The sequence below is a fragment of the Trichomonas vaginalis genome, chromosome IV, assembly GCF_026262505.1.
Source record: "Trichomonas vaginalis G3 chromosome IV, whole genome shotgun sequence".
NCBI lineage: Eukaryota > Parabasalia > Trichomonadida > Trichomonadidae > Trichomonas > Trichomonas vaginalis.
The window spans coordinates 9402477-9421863 of record NC_067206.1 but is presented as its reverse complement, the minus strand read 5'-3'; the positions used below and the strand labels follow the sequence as shown (position 1 = coordinate 9421863).

General features: G+C 33.5%; 12 protein-coding genes and 4 pseudogenes across 16 annotated transcripts, besides 2 other annotated features; 6 read left to right on the top strand and 10 right to left on the bottom strand.

Moving 5' to 3' along the window:
- Positions 1-15474: part of a mobile genetic element that runs on past the window's edge.
- Positions 94-590, top strand: TVAGG3_0058880 (uncharacterized protein; the record flags this gene model as incomplete). The annotated part of the gene is made up of 1 exon (XM_051221347.1): positions 94-590. A coding segment is annotated over one exon (497 nt), but the record flags the coding sequence as incomplete, so codon positions are not given.
- TVAGG3_0058870 (protein of unknown function, DUF4106 family) lies at positions 989-1699 on the top strand (the record flags this gene model as incomplete). The annotated part of the gene is made up of 1 exon (XM_051221346.1): positions 989-1699. The coding sequence occupies one exon, from the start codon at positions 989-991 to the stop codon at positions 1697-1699; it is 711 nt and encodes a 236-aa protein (XP_051106332.1).
- Positions 2076-2612, top strand: TVAGG3_0058860 (protein of unknown function, DUF4106 family; the record flags this gene model as incomplete). Its single annotated transcript, XM_051221345.1, has 1 exon — positions 2076-2612. One exon carries the CDS (start codon positions 2076-2078, stop codon positions 2610-2612), a length of 537 nt encoding a protein of 178 aa, XP_051106331.1.
- TVAGG3_0058850 (uncharacterized protein) lies at positions 2860-3381 on the top strand (the record flags this gene model as incomplete). The annotated part of the gene is made up of 1 exon (XM_051221344.1): positions 2860-3381. The coding sequence occupies one exon, from the start codon at positions 2860-2862 to the stop codon at positions 3379-3381; it is 522 nt and encodes a 173-aa protein (XP_051106330.1).
- TVAGG3_0058840 lies at positions 3685-4715 on the top strand (annotated as a pseudogene). The gene has a single exon. A coding segment is annotated over exon 1 (1031 nt).
- Positions 4952-5372, top strand: TVAGG3_0058830 (annotated as a pseudogene). Its single transcript has one exon. A coding segment is annotated over exon 1 (421 nt).
- TVAGG3_0058820 (KilA, N-terminal/APSES-type HTH, DNA-binding family) lies at positions 6932-7580 on the bottom strand (the record flags this gene model as incomplete). The annotated part of the gene is made up of 1 exon (XM_051221343.1): positions 6932-7580. A coding segment is annotated over one exon (649 nt), but the record flags the coding sequence as incomplete, so codon positions are not given.
- Positions 7785-8280, bottom strand: TVAGG3_0058810 (organellar and viral DNA polymerase type B; the record flags this gene model as incomplete). Its single annotated transcript, XM_051221342.1, has 1 exon — positions 7785-8280. A coding segment is annotated over one exon (496 nt), but the record flags the coding sequence as incomplete, so codon positions are not given.
- TVAGG3_0058800 (organellar and viral DNA polymerase type B) lies at positions 9021-9959 on the bottom strand (the record flags this gene model as incomplete). Its single annotated transcript, XM_051221341.1, has 1 exon — positions 9021-9959. The coding sequence occupies one exon, from the start codon at positions 9957-9959 to the stop codon at positions 9021-9023; it is 939 nt and encodes a 312-aa protein (XP_051106327.1).
- On the bottom strand, positions 10210-10365 carry TVAGG3_0058790 (uncharacterized protein; the record flags this gene model as incomplete). Its single annotated transcript, XM_051221340.1, has 1 exon — positions 10210-10365. One exon carries the CDS (start codon positions 10363-10365, stop codon positions 10210-10212), a length of 156 nt encoding a protein of 51 aa, XP_051106326.1.
- Positions 10799-11659, bottom strand: TVAGG3_0058780 (annotated as a pseudogene). The gene has a single exon. A coding segment is annotated over exon 1 (861 nt).
- Positions 11807-12043, bottom strand: TVAGG3_0058770 (uncharacterized protein; the record flags this gene model as incomplete). Its single annotated transcript, XM_051221339.1, has 1 exon — positions 11807-12043. The coding sequence occupies one exon, from the start codon at positions 12041-12043 to the stop codon at positions 11807-11809; it is 237 nt and encodes a 78-aa protein (XP_051106325.1).
- TVAGG3_0058760 (phage tail repeat-like family) lies at positions 12090-12674 on the bottom strand (the record flags this gene model as incomplete). Its single annotated transcript, XM_051221338.1, has 1 exon — positions 12090-12674. The coding sequence occupies one exon, from the start codon at positions 12672-12674 to the stop codon at positions 12090-12092; it is 585 nt and encodes a 194-aa protein (XP_051106324.1).
- TVAGG3_0058750 lies at positions 14273-15102 on the bottom strand (annotated as a pseudogene). Its single transcript has one exon. A coding segment is annotated over exon 1 (830 nt).
- A 1559-nt stretch (positions 15475-17033) lies between the features above and the next one.
- Positions 17034-17396, bottom strand: TVAGG3_0058730 (uncharacterized protein; the record flags this gene model as incomplete). Its single annotated transcript, XM_001579269.1, has 1 exon — positions 17034-17396. One exon carries the CDS (start codon positions 17394-17396, stop codon positions 17034-17036), a length of 363 nt encoding a protein of 120 aa, XP_001579319.1.
- A 1177-nt stretch (positions 17397-18573) lies between these two features.
- Positions 18574-19387: part of a mobile genetic element that runs on past the window's edge.
- Positions 19062-19328, bottom strand: TVAGG3_0058720 (uncharacterized protein; the record flags this gene model as incomplete). Its single annotated transcript, XM_051221337.1, has 1 exon — positions 19062-19328. One exon carries the CDS (start codon positions 19326-19328, stop codon positions 19062-19064), a length of 267 nt encoding a protein of 88 aa, XP_051106323.1.

The window sequence follows — 19387 nt, the reverse complement described above, 5'->3', positions numbered from 1 at the left end:
AGAGTTAAAAACTCAGTCAGGAAGAAAGTAAAGCTTGGTACGAAACAATTATGACACATAAATCCAACTATTCTATATTTTTACCCATATGAAATGTACGCCGCTCAGAATATAACGCCAACAGTTTTGGATGCCATGAACGGAAATGTTTCCGAATGGTATAACGAATGCGACAATGCCATTAGAAGGTCAGAAATAGTTCCTGGAACTTACGAATATACAACTGCTGTTTCTTATGGAAACGTAGGTGAGTTTGGAGAAGGTTCTTCAACAACAGTAGATATTGCTTGCGACAGGTTTCATATTATTTCTATTGACAACTCATTCTTATACGTGGAACAAGACATTGAAATAAAACCTTCTGCCAAGTTGTCTGACAAGAAAGGTTGCAATGGAATTTTCTATGTCGGATACCAATATGCTCCAGAAGTTTTCATGGGATATAAGATATATTCTAACTCTGACTTAGTTCAAACAGTAACATGGGCAAACTATGAATGGTTCGCTTTGAGAAACTCAGTACAACCACAAGCTAGAGAACAAACAGACCAGTATGCAACTATTGAGAAAATAAGAAGACTTGACCCTAACGTTCCAGGAGTTTATGTTGACCTTTCTGGACAAACTGCAGCAGCAGTAACCAAAGTAAAACTGAAACTTAGAGTTCCTTTGTCATCTTTCCTCATCTTCAGGTTTTTAAGATACTTGCCAAACTGGGCAGGAAAAATTTCTATCGAACTTACTCCAAGCAAAAATAACTTAGTCATTGCACCAACACAAGACCCATTCACTCTTACAGACGTAATGGGAACAAATAAAACGTCATTCGCCGAATTTTGCAAAGACAAAGTTGACTTAGACTTTGGTTTCTCAAACTCAACAATGAAGTAAACTATTATTTCAATGCTGCTGGAATGCTTGGGACCCAGTTAAGTTCACATGCGAAAAATTTGAATGCAAGAGAATAGAAAGCAGACTTGCAGTCTATATGTTGGACCCAGATATTTCAAATGCTTTAGCTGCCAAATATATTGCAGTTCCACTTATGTTCCCTATACACCAAATATCTGTCAAAGACTTTGCAGGTGAAGTTGGAAACCAAAGTGCTGACCCAGGTGCAAGAACAGATATTGCTTTAACAACTGCAATGAAACATGCAGATACTATGTTTGTACTGTTCAGACGAACTATAAATGACTATTCTTGTTTCTACAACCCCGGTATTAAATATCATATAAACATAGATGGCAAATATTATCCAAGAGAAGAATATTCTACAGTTGAGGATATGAGGTCATACAACTTGACATTAGATGCTATGAACTTTAACAACAACTTCACAACAACCATTAACCCTGAAATGCAAAGTTCTATTATGCCATATGTGAAAGTATGGACTCATACAGGAGGTCAAAAAACTCAATATACAAATGGAGACCGTTCAAACTTTTGGCTTGGCATTCCATTTGCTGACTCAGAAGACTTTATGGGTGGTATTTCAACTGTTGGTACTGTACAAATACAATATACTGGTGACAGAGACGGTCCAGATGAACTGAGAGCAAAGAAGTTTACAAAACCAATAGCACTTTTCACGGAAGATGCTCTTTTGAAGATTCGTTCGATGAAACCTGCTGGGGCTCCTCAGATTGGCATAACGACAGCTTCCATCGAGCAGATTTTGGCAGCAGGTCAGTAAGTTGTTCTTGAACTGACTTCTCTCCGTCAAATATTGACAGTACGCCAGTTTTGACATAATATTGTAAGATAAACTTACCTTTAGAAATATCTGTAAGTTTTGAAGTTATATTTTTGTCTGCTTCAAGAACTTTCACCATTTCAGTTATACCAACTTTCTTTGCTTTATGAAAATATTTTGGTTCAGCAAATATTGCTATTCTATAACATTTACCATTGTTTGTATAAAGAACTATTCTGTCAATGTATTTGTATTGTTTGTGTGTGTAAACTTTGTTCTGCTTCAATTCGAAGAGATACTCGAATACGTCCATCTTTTTATTCTAAGTAAAATGTCATTTCCGAAAAATAGAAGCGTAAGTGTTTCAAAAGGTTTAATGGCGGTGGCAGATGTGAAGTTAAATTCACCAACTCAAACAAACAGTCAAAGTGTTGTTGTCAATGTCAAAGACAGAGATGTTGAAGTGGGGAAACCATACGAAGACGAAGATGGTATAACAATTGTTCCTGTAAAAGAACAACCAACATATCCTGAAGTTAGCAGAGACTTAAGTTCTGTTGCAGATATTCGAAACGACTACCAACAACTGAAAGACAAACTTCAAACTCAGGAGAAGATTTGTCAAGCTTTAAGTATAATGTTAAACTTGGTCGAACACAACCCTGTAAAAGTGAACTCATATGTCATTGCACCTCATGAAGTTTTGAAAGAACTATTGAAACTTTTGACAGAGGCAGACGATATAAACATCAAAGAAATAGAACCCGACATTAGTTGCTGTGGTGTTTCATATAATGTCATTGACAAGATATACGTTATGAAAGGAGGTGAAACGTTGAACTTAAAGTATAGTTTCCCAGACGTCATAAAAATATTTGACGACCACAACATTTCATTAAAATTTATTTGCTAAGTAAAAATGTCAAAACTTCTTGAAAGATGTTTGAAGAAAAATAATATAGACTTTATTTCATGTAAAGGACTTTACACACTTTTGAACGATATGAAAGACCCTGTTTTGTTTGTTCGTGTAGACAAAGGAAAGTTCTATGTCTTTACAAAATATTTGAACTTCTTAGACAGAGAACTTCAAGAAACGCCATGTGAAAGTTTAGATGAAGTTCTTCTCCACTTTCAGAAAAACTTTTAAATATATATAAATGGCAGAAGACATAATGGTTTATACTATTACGACTAAAAACCCTGAGTCATATAATTCTATAACAACAAACTTACAAAGTCCTCAAGGACGATATTGTAAACTAACCTTAAACACAATGACGACTAAAGCCTGTTTTGCTCTTTTGACACCAGAAGACTTTATTGTTGTGAATGGTAAAAAATACTCCTTTGAAGATACTTACTCAGATATACCACCAACAGGTTTTGTTGACTTATTTAATACTTTAAGTACGGGTGTAACATGTGCTGCAACTAGAGCAGGTTTCATTATGTTTGGATGTCCGACTGAGTTTACTATAAACGATATGAGCTATAATACAAAACTTATTTCTGGTTTTTACTACCAACAGTTTCCTATAACAGGAAAAGGTGTCATACAAGGAATGTCTATTCCATTGACATTAAGCACACCAATCTTATATATTGTTTCAAACTTAGGTTCAAAGTGTTATTCGAATGTCGACAGAAACTATATGACCAAAAGATACTTATGCGTATAAACAATACTTTCTCTGCTGGTTTGCCTATTGTTCATTCGAATGCAGAATTTTCAACCTTAGTGAACTCAAACACTTTGGCAAGTATAACGTTGACATTAGTTGACGCAAACTTTGTTCCTGTAAAACTTTTATGTCCTATGTATTTGTCAATGACGGCAGAAAGTTTCGAATTGGAAGATGCAACTGGTGAAAGTATTGTATTACAAGAACAACTTCAACAACAAATAGCTCAAGAACAACAAATGCAACAAATGCAACAACAAAGTCAAGAATAAAAAAAATATTTTTTTTTATTTTATAAAAATGTACAGAATAGATGTTTCAGATTTTTATGACTTCCAAGCATTCAGAAATATGTGTCCATTTCGAGACTATAACAAAGCAGTCGAGAATTTGAAACGTTTAGTCATTTATGTCGACTCTGCCCCAGAATGTTATGTTATGAAAGAATGGGATGTTGTCTTTAACAAACCAAGAGCAACAATAGTTTCAGAACAAGAATGTAGACAGAAACTTAAGAAAATAAAAGTCGTACAAGTTGGCATGAAGATGTTAGATGCTTGGGATATCTTATTGTCAAAGTTAGAAGATTTTTCAGTTCGAGGTATAAAGTTCTATACACCTTCTCCAAACTTCTATTCTATCTTCACTGGATATAAATACGAACAAGTAGAATGGAAAGAAAATATTATAGAAGCTTGGTTAGACCATGTCAAAGAAATTATATGCAATGGAAACGAAAAGTCTATGAGTATATCTTATGTTGGTTTGCAAACATCTTACAACATCCAAGTGCTAAAAATGAAACTGCTCTCATTATAATTGGAAAACAAGGAACTGGTAAGAACACATTCTTTACAGATATTTTGTGCAAACTGTTAGAGGGCTATTCGAACCGAATATGACAAACTTAGAAAACATCTGTGGCAAGTTTAACTCCTCAATAGAGAATATGAAACTTATAGTTTGCAATGAACTTCAAAGTATAGATACAACAAAAGTTTTGAACTCAGATGCTTTGAAGAGTCTTATAACAGACAAAGTTGGAGTTGTTGAAAGAAAGTATAAAGACCAAAGAGTTTGTGAAAATGTTGCAAACTTCATTATGGTTTCAAACAATGCTGTTCCGATGAAGTTAGAAAGTTCTGACAGAAGATATGTAGTTGTCAGAACGTCAGATTCTCATATGCAAGATACAGAATATTTTGACGACTTAGCAGAAACTTTGACATCTGACTTTTACAACCACTTGTTCTCATATTTCATGACATTAGATATTTCTAAGTTCAATCCAAGACAAATTCCACATACCGAAGAGAGACAAACATTGTTAGAAGCAAACAAGAGTGTATATGAACTGTTCATAGATGAAACTGACTTTGTGTTTAGATGAAAGGTCATTGTACGATTCGTATAAACAATATTGTCAAGAATATGGTTATATGACAGCTTCTAAACGACATTCTTGGCAAATGTCAAAAGTCTTTTAGATGTTCAGAATGGTGTATATACAAAGAAAAATTTTTATGAGTAAATTTTAAAAAAAATATTTTTTTATCCGATAGAAAAGATGACGAAAATTCATCTCAGTAAACAAGTACATGTCAGGACTTAAAGAAGAACTAGACCCATTCACATATTTGAATGTTTACTTCTACCATTTTGAAAAGTCTTCATTCAGCAAAGTTTGGAACATCGAACCAGTTAAGTTTGCTATTGTGACTAAAAATGGTGCGAAATTTGAAGACTTAGACATAGAAGGTTTGTTAGCAGTCAAAGAAAGTTTTGACAGAAGGTTCTCAAACCTTAAAGAAGGCAAAGCATACAAACTTGTTATACCTTATGAACCAAAGAAAGCAGACGACTATGAATATTATGAGTCTAAAGTTGTAGAAGTTCAAGGTAAATTGGGTAAAAAGATTTTAGAGTCTAAGCCAGTGTTTGCTCCTAAAGAGGAAGAGAACATTGACATTGACCCAGAAATGTTCTAAAAATAAAATTTTATTTTTACATGTCAAATTTCTTTTTCTCTGGAACTGGTTCAGGTTCTTTCTTCTCTCTTCTTCTTCTACTTTCTTTCTTCTTTCTTTCTTTTTCTTTTCTCTCTTCTTCTTCTCTGGTGGAGTTATGTCAAATTTCTCCGAACCATATTTATGTAAAAGTTCTTTGTCCTTTAATAGCTCATCTATTCTGTTTTCTATTTCATCTTCAAGAACAGCGCATGTGTCTTCTTTGCATTCTAAGAACTTTTGTTGGACTTCATCTTTCCAATCGGCGTCATCTCTGTCAACAAGTCTGTCATTGACAAATTTTAAGACTGCTCTGTAATGTTTTATGGTTCTTGTCATATTCCCAGAAACAGAACTTTAGAACAAATTCACCTTTCTTGTTTACACTATGTAAGATTTTATGGTCGACAGATGTTTTGCTGTCGAAAAAGCTTGTCTCGAATATAGATAGCGAAATCGCTAGACATTTTCTAAAAGATAAAAATTTTAATTTTTCTAAAAATATGTTAGAAAAAAAGTTTGCTGACATTGACAAGAAATTTGAGAATGTTTTAAAAAGAACAAGAGGAAGTTAGAAAATGCTCAGATAAACCTATACATGACAAGTTCTTATTTGCTCAGAATGGTATAACAGGTCTAATTGCACCACCTGGGTCGGGTAAGACTTTCACTTATCTTAAAATGGCTGCACAACAACAAGAACTAGATGAGAAGAACCCATTCTATGAGTTAGTTGTCATTTGTTACTTCTGGTCAATTTGACCAAACCGTCAATTCGTTCAAAGATATTATAAAGAAGTCTAAGTTAGTATGTATAAAAGATACTGAGTTGTTAGATTGGATAAAGAAGTACCAAAGAAGAGTTTTGAAGTATAATGCTATAAATGAGTATATAAATTCTAAGTTTAAAGACCCAAATGAGGAAATGCAGAGAATATTAGAGAAGAAACACTTCAGAAACAAACAGAAAGAGATAGAATACATTTCGAAGAAATTGCAATCTTACGATTGGAAGACATACCCTCATAGATGTCTTCTTATCTTAGATGACTTTGCTTCTCATCCTTTGTTAAGAAGAGAACAAGATATGTGTCGAATTCTTAAGAAGCTCAGACACTTTAACATCTCAGTTGTCATTTGTGTACAGACAGCAAAGAGTTTAAGTAAGGATGTTAAAAGAATACTTACTGACATTATACTTTTCCCCGGATTGTCCGAAGACGATTTCATGGAACTTATGAAAGAGTCCATGGCAGGTAAGTTTGACAGACATGAACTATGGGAGAAGTATAAAGTCATACAAGACCCTCATACTTCCTTCAGGATTCATATCTACGCAACAAAGTTCAAATTGTAAAAAGTCAAGCTTGAAAAATAAATGGTTCATTTACTCTACTTGTTTGAAGTTGTCAAAATACTCTGTTATTTTTTCTTTAACAATGGCAAATCTTCTTTGAATGTAAGTATTGTACAACCTTTCATATCATAGTGTGTTTGAGGTAACGTATCTTGAACTATTTGTTTCACATCTTCATTTGGGGTCATTGAAATCGGTAAGTTTTCGCGATAGAACCAATTTCTGTCAGATTTGTAAATCTTAGCAAGGTCGTAAAAGCTTTTGTTGTTTCTTCTGACTAAATGCAACATAACCATATCTTTATCTTCTTCATTTTCCATCTCTTCAGTATAAATCATATACTTATAGTTCTTTTCCTTTCCTTTTGGTACCGAACGTGGTATTCTTTTCTGAATGCTTTTGTCTTTTGCTTCAAGCTTGTTCTCTAGCTCTTCACGTTCTTGTCTATGAATTTCGTCAAGAAGTCTGTATATATTCCAAGCATAACGAGGCGAAGCCCACATTGCAACAGCATTTACAAGAAGTCTATGTACATAATATCCTCTCAAACCGTTTGGCAATTTTTCACGATTTTCATAGAGTTTTGGCGACTGGGGTTTCTTCCCTACTCGCTGTGCTTCGCTCAAAAGTTCTTGTGTGCTTTGGTTCCTAAACCAGTCTTTAGGAAGCTTAGTATCTGGAGCAAAACATGCTGTCAAAATACTTTGCATTTGGTACATATCGTCTTTGACCGAACGAATGAGACGGAGTTGTTTGTTAAACTGTATGTACTCATATTCTTCATTTATAGCTTCATGGACTATAACTGTTGTTGTGTTCTCTGTTGTTGACATATCTGTCTTTACATACAAAATAAAAAAATAAATAAAAATAAAACTAACTTTATTTTCTGACTTTCACAAAAGACCAAAAATAAACGCTTTACATGTATTTTTCAGCAACTTCGTCAAATAATTTTATAGCTTTATCTATCTCATCTACTTCAAACGTTTCTTTACCTTTTATGGGAGCACCATATATTTTCTCAAACTTTTCAAGTAGTTCTGTTTCAGCAGCTCTCATATCGTTAACGAACACAACCTTGACTCTATTGACTGTACTGTCATATCTTTGAGTTATATTATATGTTCTTCCTATCTTATATCTCTTTGTATTGAAGTCCTTCGGTTTCTGAACGATGTAAAGTAAGCCTTCACTGCAACGTTCCGTATCGAATGAACCATATGTTATGAAGTTATATCCAACAACTGGGTCTAACCATAACAAAACTATTGGTATAAGACTTTTGTCTATAAGATATGCTGCAGTTCCATAGAATCTTACCGATATCATAAGCTCAGGATTTCTTGTCAAAATTTTCTGAGTTGAAGCATTTCTAACCCAATGCCATGTTTTCTTTCCAGATGGAGATATAATGTCTGACAAAGAATATTTGTTGTATTTCTTTGAGTATCTTACGTTTAAATCACCTATTCTAACCACTTTGGTGTCATTGTCTATCTTTTTAACTGTTTCAAACTCATTGTTTGACATATATGTCTTTACATACAAAATAAAAAAAATATTTTACAAAAAACTAACTTTATTTTTTCTGTCTTGTATAAAAGATATGATTTCAGGGATTTTTTTTACGAAGTGTCAAAGTTCACTTCGTCAAAAAATAACAGTTATATAATGAAATTTGGTCATTTTTTCACGATTTTCATGAGTTTTAGGCGAGTAAGATTTTTTCCCTACTCGCAATTTTTTCACGATTTTCATGAGTTTTAGGCGAGTAAGATTTTCTATCTTGTATAAAAGATATGATTTCAGGGATTTTTTTGACGAAGTGCAAAAGTTCACTTCGTAAAAAAATAACAGTTATATAATGAAATTTGGTCATTTTTTTACGATTTTCATGAGTTTTAGGCGACCAGGTTTTTTTCCCTACTCGCAATTTTTTACGATTTTCGTACGGAATCTCGACCCGCGGTTTTCCTCGGGTAGCAAACATATGAGGAAATTCATGAAATTTGGTCATTTTTTTCAGCAAAAATAATGTTTAGGTGAAGAGGTGAGATCTCACCTGTTTTCTCACCTGTTTTCTCACCTCAGTTATTTTATAAGCGTTTTACATGGTAAACGTTATTTTTTAAATTTTGTGAAAACTCAACGGTTTGACACAAGCCATATGCTATTTTACTCAGATTTTTGTGCTGAATTCAGCAAAAATATATTTTAGGTGAAGAGGTGAGATCTCACCCGTTTTCTCACCTGTTTTCTCACCTGTTTTTTCACAAGCGTTTTACATGAATTGTACGATGTATATTTGAAATCCTAAACAATTTCGTAGCTTCTATTTCTTCGCTGAGGATATCGAATGTTTTAACAATACCGAAGGTTTCTTTATACTTCTTCTTGACGTCAGACAGAAGGAAATCTTCTGCAGTTGGATAGTTTTTGTTCAGAAATGTCAACATGTCCATTTTATCTTCTGCTGGCTTTTCTGCTTCTTTCTTTAAGTCAGCATAGTCGTTTCTCATACGTTCTATCTCTTTGACGGAGTAGTTATATTTCCTAATTGCTGCTTTACATTTAGAACATTGCGGGTTCATTTTTGCGTTATATTCTGAAACCTTACCAGCTAAAACAACTAAAGCGTCAATGGTTTTCTTTAACGCAAAAGCAGTTGGTTTTATCTGTTCATTCCATACCTTACCTCTTCTATCTTTATCTCTTATCTGCCATACACATTCAGCAACTAACGAAACAAAGTTGTCGTAGGTCTTAAATTCTTCAGATTTATATATGTCAGAAACATTCTTATATACCATGTCGCAATCTTTGTCCATAACTTTATGGTTGCAATGAAATCCTAGAAACTCATAGTTTACCTTTCGTATGAACTTCTTTATTTCTACTGAGTCAGTTGCTTTGACTTCAATTTCGTCGAATTCAGGAATAGTGAGTTTTTGTTGCTGAATTTCAGGTAGTTTAGGCAAATGGTCAATAATGTCCTGCATTTCATAAAGATACTGTTCATTTGTTTCATCTTTCGCACTACAGTCTAAATTACTTGTTAAAAGTTCTTGCTTTATCTTCTGGATTTCTGTTTCGAAAGTATATGAAGAAGGAATGAAGCTTTTCATTTCTACTAACATAGATGTTGGATTCATGACTAACGAGTTAGGTGCTGTTGTTTGAATTGTTGTTGTGCCGATTGTTGAAATCATATCTTTTATACAAAATAAAAAAATAAAAAAAATAAAACTAACTTTATTTTTTATTTCGGGAAAATTCATGAAAATTCATGAGGTGAGAAAAGAGGTGAGAAAAGAGGTGAGATCTCACCTCTTCACCTAAACATTATTTTTGGGTCCTTTACACTCATTACGATGAAGTCTTGACAAAACATTTACGAAGAAGTCTTGACAAATTCAAGAGGGTAGAAATGAGGTTAGAAAAGAGGTTAGATCTAACCTTCTACCCTAAATTATATTTTTGGTCCGGGAACAACTTTCTCTCAATTGGAGCTGTAGCATACTCTTTGCGTAAACGGTTCAGACCTTCTTGGAACTCTTGGTCTCTCTTCGATTTGGATTGAGATTGGAATTGCTGGGGTGGTGGTACGTCGGACATTGTCTTGAAACAGTACAAGTATTGTTCTGAAACAGTACAAATATTGTTCTGAAACAGTACAAATATTGTTCTGAAACAGTACAAATATTGTTCTGAAGCAGAAAATTTTTCTCACAAATTGAGAGCTTTTACGGGAAATTTGTTCTGAAAAAGTTCAAGTCTTGTTCTGAAAAAGTACAAGTATTGTTCTGAAACAGTACAAGTATTGTTCTGAAAAAGTACAAGTATTGTTCTGAAACAGTACAAGTATTGTTCTGAAAAAGTACAAGACTAGTTCTGAAACAGAACAATGGACAACATCGAGCCATTAGATGAGAGCTTTTATGTTTTTTGTGAAAGTGTCAAAAATAAATTGTTTTCATGAAAATTCAAGAGGTGAAAAAAGAGGTGAAAAAACAGGTGAGATCGCACCTCTTCACCTAAACATTATTTTTCAATACTTTTTCAGCACTTTTCCGTAGTTATATATGAAAGACAATTCGAGATAAAAGTCATAGTACAATGGAATAATATGTTGCACACCATTTGTTGTGAACCAAACTTGAAAGTCAGAGAAACTGTTACTAGGTGGTTCGTAGAATTTAGAAGCAAAGTCATAAAAGTCCTTACCAATACATAGAAAACTATTGTTGCTTGAACTGAAACTTGCATGACACATAACATTTTGAGGGTCAAACACGTTTCTATAAACTGTCAAATCTGCTGGTGGAAGTATAAATTGAAATGGACCATCTGGTGGTAATGGTTCGTTCTGGTTTAGTAACCGAAGAAATTGTGCCCAAGAACGTTTGTCTACTTTCCAAAATAAAAACTCTGTATCTCTTGGAGGGTTAATTTCAATCTTTTGAAATGAAACGGTGGAGTTCATCTTGTCATATTCTAGTTTCAGATAGTATGTTCCATTTAGTAAAGAGTCGTATTTTTCTTGAAATTCCAATAATATTTGTTCATTTGAGTTTGAAAGTCATTTAGAGTTTTCTCAAGACTTTCGTCTGAACGAACTGTAAAAGATTCTCATTTCGTCAAATTTGTCTATTAGACCATCATGACCTTTATACTGCCCATGAAAATATACTGCGAACATAAATGCGTTAGTTCTATTTGAAAACAAAACTCTTCTAAATCCTATTGCCTTTGCATCTGAAGGACTTTGAAGCCAACGAATTGGATAGTCAAACCTGTATACTCGGGATGAAATTTCTTCATCTGAAATAGTCCTACCAGCATTTGTAAAGATATAGTCTAACGGTTTTGTATCTGCTACTTTTGTTCTTTGTTTTTCAACCTGAAGCATTTAATATATGTAAAAATATATTGTTTTAAAATGGTATGCCATTTCATATTTCTCATCTAACAAACAAGTTTCCCAACGGTCTTCTCCAACAAACTCAGCGTACATTTCAAATAAAATTAAAAAATGTCACTTTTTAAAAAAATATTTTTACTTCATGCAATGTTCACTAACATCGAAAGGCATGTCCATAAGACGTTCTTCTTCTAACCTCTCTAGTCTGTTTGGATAATTTGCACGTGCTGTTTCCAAATCCATTTCGTAGCGAAGACCAGCCAGTTTGTCATAGACTTTTATGGGTCTTCCCTTCCTATATTTAAACTTCTTCGAAACTCTCCAACCATATCTTTGCAACTCTGCTTTTATTCTAGCAGATTTTCTATCCATTCTATATGGGGGCATTTTTATAAAAATAAAAAAATATTTTTTTTCTTTACTTTACATAACCGCCTGCTGCCATAAGTCTTTGACGCCAACCCATACCAGCTAATGAAGGTTGACTTGGTTTAGTTTGGAAACTAAACTTTGGTTTTGGTTTATCTTCAGTTTTTGGTTTCTCTTCTTCTATCGGTTTTTCGTCACTTTTCGGTTCCTCTGACTTTACTTCACCTGCAGGAACAGTTGTGTCGTCAACATCTTCATAAATATCATATGCCATTTGTTTTTGTTTTCCTTTCAACTTTTTGTGTTTGTTGTAAAGTTTAGAATATTTTGACTCTAAGTCAATGAGATGTTCTATAATGAACTGTTGGTCAGTGAAGTAAACTTTTCCATCTGTTGTCTCGAAAGCTCCTTCAGACTTCAATATTTTATTTGTGAGAGTCTGTTTCTTTTTTGAGATACTAGCCGTTCCATTTCTATGAAAAGTGACTTTGTAGTTAGGGTTTGTATTTCCAGACCTGGCACTTTCTATTATTGAATTTTTCTCTTCATCTGTAAGTTCTTTGACAGGTTTTGACAATGGTTCTGAACTTTTTGTTTGTGGTGTCAAATCTACCGTTTCAACTTCTTCGGTCATTTCATCTCAGTAAAAAATTTTAGTTTGGTTTGTTTTCAACTGGTTGTTTAGGTTTTTAAGTCGGTCTAAAACTTCCTGAGGTATAGGAAGAACTTGACAAACACGTTGTGTAACTGCTGGAAGTCGACAAATCCATCTTGAACCCATTTGTCTCAATGCTGTATTGTTCATTTCATCTCAGTAAAAAACTTTACATTCCCCACGTTTGAGGCGGTTGAGGTTGGTTATTGTTTACCCATTGTTGTGCATGGTTATATCCTCTGTTAAAGAATCTTTCACCTTGGTCCATATAGTGTCCTGCTTGGTTATAGTAGTCATTTGCTTTGTTATATAGTTTCCTGCTTGGCTTCCTACATTGTCCATCCATCCTTGAACTTTTCCTCTTGTTTCAGGATTTGGAATAAGATTTGTTGCATCTCGTGCTACCTCCCAACCTTTCTGTACAGTTTGTATAATAGGTTGTGCTTTCTCTTTAAGTATACCTAATGTACTCAAAATCTTTCTTCCAACTCCAAATACACCTCTGGCTATTGTTCCCTGCGGGTAAAAATCTAGATGCAACTCCTGCTAATGCGCCAAATAAACCCATTTCTTATAGGATAAAAAATGACGAATCCAAACAAGGACCCCTATGTTTTCTAAAGCGACAAAGAAAGCACTCATGGTAAAAATCTTTAGTTCAACACCAAATGCTTGGTTTATGGATATCTTGGAAAACATTCCGAGGTATAGAGAAGATGGACCACCATACTGGCTAATATTTGTTGGTCAAAAACACAAGATACTGTGAAGCCATACCATTATGGTCCAAAAATATTTTAGATGTGAAAACTGCTTTGACAATATTCGTTGACAATACCATCCAACAAAACTGACATCTGACTGTGAAAGTTCTTTCAAATCAGATGAATTAAAAAACTATCTGCGTTCAAAAAATGTAAACCAATATTTCATTGTCGACCAAAACCATTCTGCTCTTGGTGTCATTGACGGTTGTATAAAAATGTTAAGAGACTTAAACAACCACAAGGTGCTGAAGCAAATGAAATGTCATATGACGACAAATATAGACACTTCTCCATGGCAAAGATGAGACAAGTTTTAAATATTTACAATAGCCGTAAACAAAAAGGTTTGGGAAACCACTCCCCCGAAGAAATGAAAAACAACCCTGACTTAGAGAAAGACTATATATTTAATAATTTAGTCAAAGAGACAAACAAGAAAGAATGCCGGGCTTCAAACTTCAGAAAGGCGACAAAGTAAAAATAGAAATACCTAAACGCGACCCATATGAAAATACTATTGACTATGACAACAATGGGAACCCGACAGGTACTCACATTCGTGTTCGTAAAAAATAGAAGAAAGTATACAAGAGAATATTATGAAGTTTTAGGCAAACATGGCAAATGTACAGACTGCAAGCAGAAGATAAAACGACTATTGTCAGACTCGTTTCAAACTTGTCAAAGTTCAAGGTGGTATACTTCAAAGACAGTTCCTAACAAATATAAGACAACTCCTGACGAATATGCTAAAGAAGTTGAAAATGACGACTAAGCAATTCTATACCATGCGTAAACTGTCATGTAAGGTGGCATGTATTCTTTACTTTGTCCCGTTGTTTGTGTATATCCTGAAACGAAATGTGTATGGTTTCCTTCTCCCTGAGTGTCATCCCAGTAACAATTTATAGCAAACTTAACGTCGTCTTTAACATCATATCTTTACCTTTTGTCATTCCTGACCAATCCCAATATCTATGCTTATGCCAACCTGCTTGAGATGTACTTAAATCTATGTAGTGACTGTGTGCAGGTAAATTTTCACCTGAAATCGTTTTACTTCCACCTGTTTCCTTTGAAGAGTTTGCACAATACAAAAACCTGTCGACTATTTGTTCCCATGCACCAAACACCAAACATTACTTGAGGACCTTCTTGCTTCCATAGATGTATAAATAGAACCTACTGGTTCATTAAATCAAACATATGAGACATTATAGGATTGTCTCTTTTGAACTTAAAATATAGTGCAACTATTTCAGGTTTCTTCTGGTTTGTGTCAGAATATTTTTATAATATAATCTTATGTTTTCAGGGTAGGTAAAATCTTGACTATAATATTTATTTCTGTCATCTTCATAATAGTATACTATTCTCGTTTTTTCTATTGCATTATATCTTTTATATCTATAATAATCTAAATATAATGTTAGCTTTTGTTCATCTACATGTGGTGTTCTGACGTCATCTCCATAGTCATAATAATATGGTGCTGGAGCTGGGTCAGGCAATGTCATATCTGCCATTTCATAAACTCTTAAATATTTCTTTTGTTCGTCTCCATATAAGTTTAAGTAGCAGTTGTTGTCTAATGGAACTTTAACTTGTGTACCATTATTCTTTATATAGCCTACATACATTTCATTGTTATTTTTCGGAATGAGTTTACACCGTATACCATTTTTTAAGGAGTGTACAAACTCCCATCTAAAATATTTGTTTTCTTCATAGACAGAAACATCCCCAACAATAGTTTCAATATTTTTCGTTGTTCCTATCAAACTTTGGTATATTTCGTTAACATATTCCTTATCCGCTTTATTTTCAAGGCTAACGTTTAAGTTTGTAATATCAGATATAGAATGTGTATGTCCAACGTCACTTTTCCTGTTTAAGGTTTCTTGTAAGTTTGTAATATTTGCAATGGTATGTGTATGTCCAACGGCACTTTTACTGTTTAAGGTTTCTTGTAAGTCTGTTATTTCAGATATAGAATGTATATGAGTCTTTTTAGAATATTCGTTTTCAGCTCTTGTCACTTCACTTGACATTTTATTGTCAACATATGTTTTGTCTGCTAGTTCAGGATGAGTATGTTCTTTTGTTGCATAAGCATTGTTAGCTCTTTCTTCTTCTTTTGCTATTGCATCGTCTACATATTCTTTGTCAGCTTTGTTGTCAACATCTGCTTTCAAAAGAAGTTCATTTATAGGTTTCTCGTTTAAAGTTCCTTTTGTTGGATTTATACAGACAGTATGTTCTTATTGTCTTGAAACAGAAACTCATCTGTCATTGGGTTTAATGTCAGTTTTAAGTTTCCTTCTTTCAATGACTCAGATATCTTAGAGTAGTTTGAAAAGTTTGTTGTGTTCTTATTTAGAGCTTGCATAATGAGTTGTCGGTTGTGTTGTATTTCTCTTATGGAAGCAATATCTTTCGACATTTTTATTCTAGATAAAATATGCTTTCAATAGAAAAAGAAAATTCAAGAGTTGCTACAACTAAACAATTAGATGAACTTTTTACTAATGTCGGTCAAAAGTTTGAGACAGAGACCGTAAAGCATGAAGGCTATCGTTTTGACTACCCATTAAGATGGCTAAGAGACCCATCTGTCACAAAAGCTATTGGCTTTCGTAGAATGAAGTTCATTTCAGAAGCCATACATGGTTTCCCATTTACGGTCGGTTTTGAAGTTCGATACTATAACAAAGAAAAACGTATGTATGAGAAATTTGAACAGGGAAAACTTTTACAAGTTAGTTTGCTTGTAAACTTAGAAACAACTCTTCAAGCTTTTCAAGAAAAAATAAACGATATCTATATCGAATATGCAAACCAGTATAACATTGACGAGGAGAGTACCATCTCGATATTATTTATGACAGGAAAAATGCAACTGTTAAAATCAATAAAATAGAAGACCTTGGAGAAAACGTTTATATTTCTACAAAATATAACAACTTGGCATGGTATAGATTTATGAGGATGTTAAATCAGCCTGCAGCATATCCAGTACACCCAGACTTTTATGAAGTCGAAAACCCTAATGGAACATATGAAAATGTTTTCGACCAAGATGCTATTATTGTTCATGCTTCATTTTCTGGCGCCAAAACTCTTTCTTATGCTTGGCAAATGACTTTTACGAAAAACCTACAAGTTATACGAACCACCAGTGGAAGTATTTCAGACTTTCAAGTATGGTTTACTACAGATGGAAGAAAAAGAATAATTCCATTATACCATGCGTTTTACTTAGAACTTAGTTTCATATACAACTACTATCGAACGGTAAAAATATAATTTTTTAATACGGTTGAGGTGTTGGATTTGGTTGCCAACTAGACTGTGGTGCAGGTTCAGGCTGTTGTATAACAGGAGCTTGCTCTTCTGGTTCAGGGTCTTTAGGTATAATACCAACGAACTGACCTACTCTTTTACCAATATTTTTGACACTGTTCCATACTCCTCTTCCGACGATTTTTATTCCATTCCATATACCTCTTCCAACATTTCGAAAGAAGTTTCCAATCTTACTGAAGAAACCCATTTTACTATATGTAAAAATCTAATGTCCGCCTAGTCTCTTACGTTTCCTGTTGAGTTCCATAGCATTCTTTAACTGGAGCTCATACATTCTGTTTCTCCTCTGGTAGAAAACATATTCTGGGTCAACTCCTGTGTTCGCGTCATCTGCATAAAGTTGTTTATATCCCACTTCAGGGTTTGTATAAAACTCTTTCCATCTCATATTTGCATACCATGGTGGCAAACCTAACGCAGCGTCATTTGACATGGCAGTTTGCATTTGTACATCTGTTGGCACTTGACCATAGTTTGCCATTGCAGTTTGTATTCTAACTTCATTTGGAATATTCTCTGGGTTTGGTTGTCCAGGTTGCTGTGCATTCGCTAAGTTCTGTGCGTCCATTTAATATTAGATAAAAATATCTCTTACGAGTACATATGCTGAACATTTGCAGGCATTGGTTCATCTTCATATTCTCTGTACTTTTCTGCCACGTCAAATAAATAAATGACACAATGGAAAAAACCTAAAACAAGTAGTCCTATTTCAAACCACATTTACTTACTAATAAAATTTCGTTATGACACTTTCTCCGGTTTATAGGACCTCTCTCATATTCTATCTTGTCATATCTAAACTCATAGTCATGTATGTCCTCTAACCATCTCATAACGGTTTCCAAACCACTTTTATCGGATGTAAAGTAAAAGCATGGATGGTTATGTAAAACGTCTAAAGTTTCTAAAGAGTCTCTCAAAGTCCAGTCTACTTGGTATTGAAAATCCCATGTGTTATAGAACGGCGGGTCCACTATAAAGAAAACATTTTCCTTGTCTTTATATTTTTCATACAAATCTGTCCAATGACATCTCACAAACTCTATACCCTCAATATATTTTTCTATGTCCTCTTTGAAAACATTTGTATAGTTAAGATATAAAACTTTTGACATAAGTGTTTCAATGTCATGAACTCTTATAGAACCACTATATAATAGTCTAGCAGATATACTATCCCAGTCTATATATTCTGCTTTTTTCAAAACCTCTCTCACAATATTTTTCTTATCTAATGGTATATGTTCCATCTTACCTATAGGTATCTTTTCTTTTAACTCTTTCAATATATTGTTTGTGTCTGGAATATGTTTGAGACGGTCCATATAGTTGTCGAAGTCATTGCATATAATCTTTGAGTCTGGGAATATTATATGGCACAAATGGGATATATAGAAACTTCCACCGAACAAATCTACAAATGTTAGACCATTCGGTAGTTTCTTAAGTTCTCTCAATATAATATCTTTACATCTACTCTTATTTCCAAAGAACGGTAACGGTGGTTTTGTAAAATTCATTTATATATAATAATAAAAATGTTTTTACCTGAAAAGTGACAGAAAAGTGACAAAACATGAAAACATATATAATTTGTGAAAAGTGAAACATTATATAATGTTTTCGACCCAGAAGAAGGCTTTCCGAATAAAAACTTCATTTATACTAAACATCTTCAGGGCTAGAGGGCACGAAGTGCCTGGAGGCCCCACTACCTTTTTTTTTTTTTTTTTTTTTTTTTTCACATATATTAAAAATAATTATTATTCATAAAAGATTAATGAAATAGTAAAAAAAATCAATCAAATTATAAAAATACAACATATGGTTTTTTATGGTTGTCTCATAATAGCATTTCATGAGAAAAAATATAATACTATTTATTTTTGCATAGTTCAATTTTTTTAAATAATGCAAGATATCCCGCCATTAGTTTTCATGAAATAATCCAAAAATCAGCATACACTTGAGAACATAGCAGCTCTACATGTTTTCGCTATTTATTTTCCAATAATATGAGGGGTTCACGGGATAAAGCTTCATTAAGCATAATTGATTACAATATCATCATATATATACCGAACATATAACAAATGGGATATTTGTATACTAAAATAAAAAAGGAGCAAATTATATAATTTTTGTCATGCTACTTATAGGTTCAAAAATCTTATAATATAAAAATATTTTCAAATACAAAGAAAATATGTGTTTATTTCAAATTTGAAAATTAGATATCTTGTGGGGTCCACTTTCCTCCTCTGTAATCACCTGTAGGGTTATCCTTAGGAAATCTTTTTGCATTTCTTGCCTTGTTGATCTCTTTTCTTGTTTCTGGTGTAGCTTTCTTTTGATTTCTGGATTTATTTTTCTCATATTCAAGTTTTTGGAGTTCGCGGATTGAAGGAGATATTTGGTAATTATTGACACGATTGTATATTTCTTGTTTGCATTTCTCTCCTTCGTTTTTTTGTAAAATTGTAACAGCCGTACGCATTTCAAACGATTTTGCGTTGTTTCCTTTGGGACACTGAGAGTAAGCATTGAGTGATGTAT